This window comes from Cariama cristata, unplaced genomic scaffold, assembly GCF_000690535.1.
Source record: "Cariama cristata isolate BGI_N322 unplaced genomic scaffold, ASM69053v1 scaffold27963, whole genome shotgun sequence".
Lineage (NCBI taxonomy): Eukaryota > Metazoa > Chordata > Aves > Cariamiformes > Cariamidae > Cariama > Cariama cristata.
This window is the reverse complement of record NW_009608239.1, coordinates 1-11,203: the sequence shown is the minus strand read 5'-3', so window position 1 is coordinate 11,203 and position 11,203 is coordinate 1. Positions and strand designations below refer to the sequence as shown.

Here is an 11,203-nt window from a genome sequence, read left to right as displayed (position 1 = left end):
AAAGAGATCTCCTCTGCTAAGGAAAAAAAAATCAGCAAGTACAGAATAGGGCAACAGAAATTTTTATACTCGAAACATGTTTTGAAGTATTCCATAAAACTTGAACAGCTTCTCACATGTCCTAGAAAATGTGGAAGTGTATAAAGCCTTTCATATGAAGTATATCAGAAAGTCATACATGTTCCAAATCAAGTTTAGTCTGAGAAAAAAAACTCTAAATATATAAATATCTCACTGCCTTCAAATTTTTATTCTGTACTCCTCAGAGCTGACATTTCATATTTCTGCTCTAGAGTCTACAAGCTCCAGTCTCTACATCTAAAATCTGTTACTCTTCCGTTAGCAAAAAGTAGTGTTCATACATCTTTAAAATCACTGTCACAGCGAACCCAAAACCTATCCTTTGTCCCCTAGGTGAAATGTAGTACCAACTAAGGACAGCTGAACATTCATTTTAAGCAGCAAAAAGATTTTCACAAATGAGCTATAATGCTTATTATTAGCAAATACCAAAAAGCTGATCAGATAATACTAGGGGACTGGTAAGTCATGAAATGAGACATGAAGGTACCTCAAAGAACTAGTTAAACTCAGATGTCTCCCAAATATTTCCTACTTATTTTCTGTGATGCAGTAGAGAGTATAATTTACTGCTTATCATTGGACAAACAGGTGGCACTCAATTTCAACCCTCATCCTCGGTAGTCTTATGAAGGAAACAGTACTTTACCTTCACGATAATGAGTTTAAACAAGTGCTATATTCTTCTTGCATCGGTCATGTATTACTTACAACAAAGGGTTTTGGCCTGTGCCTGATGTTTCCATGTACTATTACAAGAAATCGTAAGTAGCAAACCAACTCCAACTATTTTCCAGTTGATGGCATTGACCATTTAGAGATCTGTTAGAATGGTTAGCTGTAGGCAGGTTATAACAAGAAATCCCACACCTGAACTTGAGGTCTTTAACATAGAGATCTTCAAGGCTTATAAAAAGACACTCACACAATGAGAAAAGCCTTCAAATTTCAAGATTTACATAACTGAAAGCAAAAGAGAACTGGAATTCTAAACAAACTCTTGACTTCCCAAGCACAGCATCAGTTCAGCACTGTTGAACATCAACTTATGACAAATACTCAGTTTGCGACTTGCCTCTGTGCACACAAGCTCCATTTCATCGCTTGAAAAGACGTAACACAGCTTTACCAGTGGCAGAATAGTTTGTCACAATTCAGTACTGAACAGGGAAAGTCACTGCATATTATTTAGTTAAGTGAGAAGTCAATGAAAGTGAACAGTGAGAGTTACTAACATCCTTGATAAAAGGGAAAGATTCAGACCACAGGATGTGCTTAACCTGTCAAAAGCAAAAAGACAATGACTACAACTTCTGGTCCAGAAGATGCTGGCTTCTGTCTTGCTTGAAAGAATTGTGTGGTAACTGGAAAAGTAGAATACTGACAGAAGTTCGTATCTCTTTGTATGATTTGTTTGCATTTTTATAACACATCACCAAAAAAATATAATCTCAACCCCAAATTAAATTGTGGATATAATCAAAAGATTTTAGAGTAGATAGAGCAATGAGCCAGATACGCAGATTCTGCAGAGTTCACTGGAACACAGCATGAAGGTCTTAAGACCAAACCATTTATTACTGCACTTATTAATGTTTAGTTTCAGTTCAAAGGACTACAATATCTTCTGGTAAACTGAAATCACATTAAAAGCTAGAATCTGCATTTTGTAAATCAAATCTGAAGAAGGCAGAGACCTTGTCTTCTCCCCTACAGACTTTCTAACAAAAAAACAGAACCCCAAACCATTGGTTTTTTGTGACAAAAATAATTCTACATCTATCTTCTTAGAACTTTTCTACCATCTTTCTCCATATTTCCACAGGCAATACAAAACTTAACTTCAGCATTTCCTGTCAACATTAAAGCCTAAAATCCTGACAAGCACATGACAAAGTCTTGTGTTTGAAATTTCTATGCATTTAAATTTTCATGATATCACACTTTCCAAATGTTACAGGCATACAAATGAAATGTATGTTCCTACTCTTGCCAAAGAGCTTTCTAGAAAAAAAGAACACCTATAAGATTTCCCACTTTTACTGACTTAGCTCTCTTCTGCACGTTTCTGAACACCACACTCTTTCGTCCTTGAAGTTGAGACGTAGAGAAAAATGCTGTTGAAAAGATTTCCATAAAATTCTTTAAACAAAAGTTTTAATTATGACTATTTCCTGAGTAATATTTGTAAGCTGCAGAGACTGATAATGAACGATCGTTTCCTTTTCAACAACTTCTTAAGGATGTCTCTGTGCTCTAAGTAGAGTTGTAATCTATACCAAAAGTAAGTTGCTCCGAACATTCCAGTTCTTGTTATGATAAAAGTAGTAAGCAAATACTTCTGTATATTTTAGCTTAATTATGCTTGTCCTTAAAAAATGTAAATACTGTAAAATTTAATTCTGTTTTCCCCATACATCGTATTAAAAACACCTATGATTTTAAAAAGTTTTAATTATTACAATAGTCAAAAAAATTGAGAACTATTATCTTCTGATTTCTAGTCACTTAGTTCATCATTCTATTAAAGACATATGTTTTAAAATCCTCGTGTTTTGGGTAACTGATGAATAACAAGATGATATTTAGGCATAATGCTGAATTTCATGCCAATACATAATATTGTTAGTTTCAGTAGAATTAATGAAGTACTTAACGGTGAACAATTTTAATCTTTCTTATGTCACATAAGACTTGTAAACAGACCAGAATTTCCCCTCCAATTCTTCAGGTTCACACCTTTAGATACACAGTCTGTGAGAGAGAGAACAACAAACGATACACCAGCAAAAACTGGAGGGGCTATGGGATGAAGGAATTAGAAAGAAACCAAGGCTAGGCTTTGCTAAAAGAAACTTGTAATTTATACCACAAGCGATACATTAGAGATTCAACTAACATACTAAAGATTCAAAAGCTTTCCACTTGAATCTTTAATATACAATTTTACTTGTGTTTCATTCTTTTCTAAATAATTGTTTTAAACATTCATCTGAGATATCTCAGTGCAGCAATATGACTTTTCTCCTCCCTTATGGAACAGTCCCTCGTATCTGAAAATTCCAGTTAAACAGAGCACCATCAAACTGTGTCTAAAATAATCACCTTTTGATAACTTGATGGTAAATTAATTTTTGCTATGACAGACTAATCTTTGAAGGAGGCTGGGTTTTTTTTTGCTAATAATGACTCAACTTAGTTCATCATATTAATTACTATTGATAAGTGCACATGTGCATCTTCTTCAGTGTGCATATACCCACATATCTTCCAGTATTCAAAACTCAAGTTAACAAAATCCAACAGTCGCAAATTAAGAGACATAACCCAGCGGACGCATTCTACAAAGAAATTAGAGACCCCTACAAACCTCACTAACTTCTACTCCACCTGCGAGATGTTTCCTCAACACACAAATGCAGATAAATACCTTCAAAAATACATTAAAACGAATACATTGCATATACAATTTCCCTTCCTAAAGGTGGGATTCAAATAATAAATGTGGCAGATACCAATTTCATTAAATGCACTGGTACAAAGCACCCTTATACAATGATGAGAAGGATAAGAGAACCAAAAGAGAAGAGACAGAATTAGTTATCTGTAACAAGGGCAAGAAATCTGTTGTTTCGCAAATGACTTTCAAATGAGTATGTCTTGTAGACTATGGTCTAATTATTTTGTTATACTGTGAAATGAAAACCATTAATTGCTTGCAGCCACATAACTTTAACAAGGAAGAATGCAATATTAAAAATTCGCTATACGAATTCATAGTCAGAGTTTTATTTTCCATCAGAATGTTATGTTTACACTGTCTTTGGATCCAACAACCCATCATAAACTTACTTCTGTATTACATTCTGTAAGCTGAGCATCATACCCAATTCACTTTTCATCTTTTCTCTGTTGGCACGGCACTCTGCCAAATAGCGGAGAGCCTAGAGGAAAAGAGGACCACAGCAAATCAGCAATATGTCCAGTACATTATCATTCATTTTTATCAGCATACATCTGCAAAACATTCACAATGTGAGTTTTAGTAAGAAGATAAAAGAGTATTTTCACCTACTGTGACCATTAAAAAATTGTTTTATTCTTAGAAACACACAGAAAGCATAGAATATCTAATCTATGAGAAAAGGTTGAGAGACCAGGATTGTTTACATGGGTAAGAGAGTCTAAGGGACAATCTAACAGCTGTCTACAACTACTCAAGAAGTCTTTATGAAGATGATTAAGCCAAACTTTCCTCTACAGCAGCAGACAATGTAGCAAGCAGGAGCAGCCATAAATTGCAGCTTGGGAAGTTTATATCAGATATTACAAAGTTTTTTCACTATGAATGCAGTTCCAACACTGGAACAGATCACCTAGTGGGACTGCAGAATCAACGAGACAAAGCTACAACTGACCTGATTGAGTGCTGGTGACAGTCCCAATTCAAGCAGGAAGCTGAAGCGAACGACTTCCAGCAGTCCCTTCCAACAAACACTTATGCGAGACCTAAAGTAATTTTTACACACTCTGCTCCTAGTATAATTTCCATCAATTCTGTAGGCTCCCCCAGTACTAGAAGACTCACCACCACCACGTTTCTACTGTCCACAGAAAGAGGTCTACCACATTTATAAGCTTCAGGAAGATTAATTGCAATATTCATCACTCCATGAAGGAATAAGAGGACAAGCAGCAGCAAGCTGCTTAGGTTATTGTCATCTGAACTGGCAATTTACACTTATTTGTTATCCAAGGTTTTGTTTATTTGACTTCCAAGGTAGACTCTACACAACTTCACATTGCTGACCCCAGGCATCAACTGTATATTTGCATGACCCTCCTAACATAATACTCTTCCAGTTAAAATGTCAGTCCTTCTTTTCATGAGACATCTCTCTATTGTTAGTGCTGACAAGGTTTTCTTAGCAGGAACCTCCAAAGGTTTACTGTGCATTGTGCTTTAATCAGTGTTTTATTGATGTAGGTACAAGAATTGCACTTGCAAAATCCTGCAATACACAAATACAATGGTTTATAAAATGGGGATTGTGATAGCACAGTTTAGAAGTGCACCAATTCTTTAGATATAGTCATATAATAGCTATGCTGCTCAATAGCCGACTTAAAAATAACATGCTGCTTAATCTCTTCAGAGATAGAGAACTAATCATCTGGGTTTTTTTTCTAAATCATCTTCAGTACATATTAGGCAAAACTCAAGACCATTTTATTGCCTTTTGAGAAAGTCTGGCTGCTGTCTGGCATGATAAAAATTCTAAATGTGATTTTCGCTATTTCCTGATGTGGATCCGTATCAATAATTGCAGTTTATAAATGCTATATATGCATTTATTTTCTTCCTTTTCAACTACGGGAAAATACCTGAATGATAGCTCTGAACTACAAACTTTCATGTTAAGAAATGTATCCTTACTGGTGGAAAAGTTTCTCATTTTTATTAGTCTCTGTTAGGCAATTTAGTAAGGATGTAATGTTGTCAGACAAAGAAAAAACTATTCTCTTAACTGCTAATTATTTGAGTCAAAATGTAGGCAGTCTCTTTTTGCCATCTGTTACATACCCTTTACACACAAACGTAACTTCCACTAAAATAAGACCAAAGACAAAGTTACGAGAACAACTTAAGTGACCTGACATTTCAACACTAGGAACTCCTATTCCCCCTGCCCCCCATGGGAGATTCAAAGGTCTGCACCTTCAAAGAAGTGAAATAATTTATGCTTATTAAATGACAGTCTACTGAAGGCATAGGGAACATTACTGTTATGGACTTTGGCTCAGTCTCTGCTCAGCAAAACACATTATCTACATTAGCTTTCAGCTCACAAGTATTTCATCACTATTTCATCACAATCAATAAGACTATCCCCATATTTGAATATAAAAATAAACTCGTCAATCTTAATAACAAAAGGCACCTTTCATGTTTTACAAATGAATTGTTAATGTAGTTTCTTAACTTCAGAGTCCTATTTTTTTAATATTTTAGTCCAATCTTAAGTGGGGAGAAGTAGTATTGCCTGGGTTACTTCTGATTTTTTTATTTAAAACTTTCAAAACTTTTAGCATTTGAAGTGTACTGTAAAGAATTCCTGGAATCAAAACTAGAGAAAACTGTAGAAAAATACACCACATCTTGATCAAACAGAAGAAGGGACTAAGCTGAAACTGCATATGGAGAGGAAAACACACTCCCTGAAAGATTCTACAACATATCAAAAAAGTTAAATAGGGACTTATTATGATTCATACACGTAATTTATAATTTCAGCTATGGGAATCGTAGAATAATACAATAAGATACTTAAAGCCAGTGCTGTACATCTTTTTATTAGGTATAAACCTAATGGAAAATCATTACATTTAATGACTACCATTCAAATGAAAGCACCTTTTTGACCAATGGGATGGCTAGAAAAAAACAAACCAACCCCCCCCCCCCCCCCCAACCTTTCAGAATGGAAAAATACCAAAAATGAAGACTAAAAAGTTATCAGCAAAGATATTAAAAGCTACAGAACCTAAGAGGTTCAGGAACTCATGAACACAAGGAGTCTGAGTAGCAGACAAAAACATGTTTTCACAGTAAACTGATCCATTTTTGACTGCAGCCGTGGTCCTAGGACATAGCATGGTCTCCTCTAAATCATAGAATCATTTGGGCTGGAAGGGACCTTCAGAGGTCATCTAGTCCAACCCCCCTGCGGTGAGCAGGGACATCTCCAACTAGATAAGGTTGCTCAGAGCCCCATCCAGCCTGACCCTGAATGCCTCCAGGGATGGGGCTTCCACCACCTCTCTGGGTAACCTGTTCCAGTGCTTCACCACCCTCACTGTAAAAAATTTTTTCCTTATGTCAAGTCTGAATCTACCCTCTTTTAGTTTAAAACCGTTACCCCTTCTCCTGTCACAGCAGACCCTGCTAGAAAGTCTGTCCCCAACTCTCATATAGGCCCCCTTCAGGTATTGGAAGGCTGCAATGAGGCCATTCCAAAGCCTCCTCTTCTCCAGGCTGAACAACCCCAACTCGCTCAGCCTGTCTTCATAGGAGAGGTGCTCCAGTCCTTGGATCATTTTCATTGCCCTCCTCTGGACCTTCTCCAACAGGTCCATGTCTTTCCTGTGCTGAGGGCTCCAGAGCTGGATGCAATACTCCAGGTGGGGTCTCACCAGGGCGGAGTAGAGGGGCAGAATTACCTCCCTCCACCTGCTGGCCATAAATCCTGATTCTTAATCCATTCTAACTGTAGGTTATCACTAAATGGAACAACACTGCTGTCTCCCATTCCCACCCAAGGAGATGTCCTTACAACACAACTTGAATAATAACCGGGGCTGTGGAACCACACTGCAAACTGGATTAGCCCTCATCAATCTGACAAAGATAGTCCTTTTTATATAGAGTTAGTTTTTGCAACATGATCACAGACTGATTTCTGAATCCTGTGCAAGCAGTGAGAATATGCAGCCCAAATGAGCAAAGGAAGGAAAAAGAGAGTGAGACATCCAAACAAGATCCTTTTTTAAGACCACAACCTAAGGAAACTGCACTGGAAAGAAAACCAATGCAACATATTCCCAAGAACTGTAAACTCAGCTCAAAGTTCTTCCAGTGAAGAACATTATAGTCTGGCAAACACTATAGCAAGGCTAACTCAAAAACCAATTAGCAGGACACAGATCTCCTGGATTATGTGACCTCATTCCCTGAACCCCGAAGAGTATCAGAGCCACTAAAATAATTCCAAGAAGTCTGCTAATATCCACTATGAAAGTAAAACAAAGGAAAAATACAGAATTAGGGTACAGATAGGTATTAATAGCATAAAGAATAATGTATACTTGTATATAAAAGCCAGAGCTCTTTATTCTTTAGTTTCACATTGTTTACAATTCAATAATGGCATAAAAATAGAAACAAGAGTAACCACATAAATTTTAGTAACTTAAAATCTTACTAGAAGAATTGAATCAGACTTTTACGAAAATTTTGACTTTTGTTTGTCCTGTTTCTAAGCAAGAAATACACTTTTTTAAGTCAGTATTTAGATTCAGGATGACAAATCAGGACTTCAGCGTTTGATTTAGAATGAGAAGAAATGGACAAAAGCTAGAACAAGTTTTATTAGATATGATTAGATTTTGGGTTGGTTTTAGGGGAGGGGAGGTTGTTTGTTTGTTTTTAATACCATGAGGGTGGTCAAACGCTGGAACAGGGTGCCAAAGAGGTTATAGAATCCTTCAAGGTGTTCAAGAATCAAACAGACACAACCCTGAGCTGTGATCCGAGTACAATTAATTTGAGTATAGGATTGGACTACGTCACCTCTGAAGGTCATTTCTAGCCTAAATTATCCAATTATTTTAATTTTTTCCTTTTTTTTTTCTTTTTACAATACGAGTGTTGAATCACTGTGTATATTTACTAAGCTCCATGACTTCATCCTAAAGAGATTTAAGGGTGCTTACCTTCCTCCACACAAAGAGTGAAACAGCTGTATTAGGGAAAAAATGCAAAGTAAATTAATCTCTTCAAAAAACCATAAATTCCCCTGGAATAACGTGTCATTGCTAAACAATTTTTTAAATACATGTTTTTAAAAAAACATATCTAATGAATATCAACATAACACAAAACTAGGTTTTATTTTTTACATTTTTACTTATTAACATAGTTACAAAATGTCCTACTGACATACAAATTTATCTCCAGAATACTTACTAGTAAAGCTGAATGAACAACTGGAGGGTTGGGATGGTCCAAAAACAGAATAAGACCTGGCAGGCATCCTTGATCCTGAACAATGGCCCGTCTGTTCAATGGGTCAGCTGCTAGATCTCGGAGTTGGTTAACTACAGATAGTGCATCGGGTTCCTCACTCATAGTAGAATTCATTTTTTCTGCACCATGCATACAAAATACCTGTTGGGGTAAAAAAAATAAAATCTGTATTACTAATACTACAACATTTACCATCAAGTAAAACACAGATGACAAAAGCACCAAGGCACTGATTTGTTATAAGAATAAAACTATTAAAAAACCCAAGGACTAGAATTCATGGAATGTGGATGGAATTGATAAGGATGTGGATCTTCACATTTGTAAACTGGAAATCTAAACTTCCCATGCAGAGAACAGGCAGGATTGGTCAATAATAGTTTGATTTGTTTCCTGTATATAATTCCAGACCAGTAAGCCTTTACAGGAATGTTTGTATTGTTTTTTTTACACCACTGACCAGTATTTCCGAGAAATCCATAGTTTTCTCACAACAAGGCACCCTAGAAGTCTATAAACATCTACCCGTATAAACACATGCAAAATCAAAATATGTATTTTCTGAGTGCCTTTAGCAATATTCAAATTTTACAGAAAAATGAGCCAGAAAAACCAGCAAAAGATTAAAACTGCATCAAGAACAGTGAACATTAAGTTTTAATCTGGATCTGTATTTCAAACAACTAGTGTAATGCCATACGCATTCAAAGGCAAAAAGGGTTTTAGAGGCTGGATTTTGGTGGTGGTTTTTTTTTTTTCTTTTCACTAGTACCCTCTCAATAAAAAGAAAGCAAGCATGTCATGCCTTGCTCTACCTGAAGGCCAAGCCACCAGATCAACTCCAAAGGAGACACGTTAGCTTAAGAGTATCAGATTCCAGAGTTGTTTAATAAGGAATAACTACTTAACAGGCAATAAAAGCATTTAAGTTTGCTCAGAGAAAATACTATATCTTGGTGCAGAAAACTAGTTTCCTTCAAAAGTCTGATTACGTGCCTCTGAAACTACTAAGTGCTAACTGTGGTCCTGGTGTTGCTAGTACCTACTCATGCAAGTAACTTTTCTTAAGGTTCAAAATTGTGAGTAAATAGGTATTGTTAATTTGTGTTCTCTCATTTTTATCCTGTATAAAAATAAAACAAATCAAATTAAATTTGTAAGTGGTCACATTCTTCTAACATCATTTCCCAACAAAATACTATTGTACAAACATTATATTGTTTTCTTACTGAAGGAAGGCCTTTCAGCAACACAAATTAATCATACTCATCAAAAACAATGAACCACAAATATGCATTTTGGTTATGATAATTTCTGACATTTTCACACAGAAAAAATGCTGTTAATCCCCAAGTCACTGGTCCTGCCTTCAGGAAAGAAAGTGCTAATGTGAAAATACTATTGTACAAACATTATATTGTTTTCTTACTGAAGGAAGGCCTTTCAGCAACACAAATTAATCATACTCATCAAAAACAATGAACCACAAATATGCATTTTGGTTATGATAATTTCTGACATTTTCACACAGAAAAAATGCTGTTAATCCCCAAGTCACTGGTCCTGCCTTCAGGAAAGAAAGTGCTAATGTGAAAAGGACATGCCAATGATTAGCCTCCAGGTTATTTTTCTTGACTATTACAAGTCACAAAGAGATCAACTGGGAGATATAGTAGCTCAACAAATAAACAATAATTTATATTCCCAAAGCAGTAACTTTAAAATAATAATTAAAAAAAAAAAAAAAACAAAAAACAACTCTGTCAATTATTACGTACTTTTCACAGCTGGCAAAGGAACTTATTCAAAATTTCAGAATCAGGTCAGTTGTGGGGCTGACGCTAACCAAAATCTCTGACTTTCAGTTCTGTGTCCCAAGCACCAGATCATTCCTACAATTCCCTCCATCCTTATCACCTTTTGCCTTTTCCCTTCTAATCTCCTGAAAAAGCATGAAGCCAAATTTTATCCCTCTCCCATCCCATTAGGGCACACTCACGTCCTCCCCAGACCCTTCTCCCTCTCTCCTCAGCCACAACTGAGGAGACAAATGAAGCCCTTACCTTCTCCATCCTCTACAACAACGAATTTTATGAAAACTAGGACGCCTGGCAGTTTTTTTATGAAAAAACAATTAAACTGTTTTAAAAGTTTTAAGAAGCTATCTAGAATTTAGGGGTCTAGCAGAGAAGTCAGTCAGGTACCGGCTGTTTTCTCCTCCTTGTACCACTGAGATCAAAGCTTAACAAAGGCACCTCAGAGCTCTCTGTCGGTCTCCCTTTCTGCTCTGTGTCCTCACCGGGGAGGCCCCGGAGA

The 11,203-nt window shown here is 36.2% G+C and overlaps 1 protein-coding gene across 1 annotated transcript; it reads right to left on the bottom strand.

The window, feature by feature from the left end:
* Positions 1 to 3,929: 3,929 nt before the first annotated feature.
* LOC104159219 (armadillo repeat-containing protein 1-like) lies at positions 3,930 to 8,989 on the bottom strand. Its single transcript, XM_009697067.1, has 2 exons — positions 8,828 to 8,989; positions 3,930 to 4,025 (listed from the first exon to the last, which is right to left on the bottom strand). The coding sequence occupies exons 1-2, from the start codon at positions 8,987 to 8,989 to the stop codon at positions 3,930 to 3,932; spliced, it is 258 nt and encodes an 85-aa protein (XP_009695369.1).
* Positions 8,990 to 11,203: the final 2,214 nt, after the last annotated feature.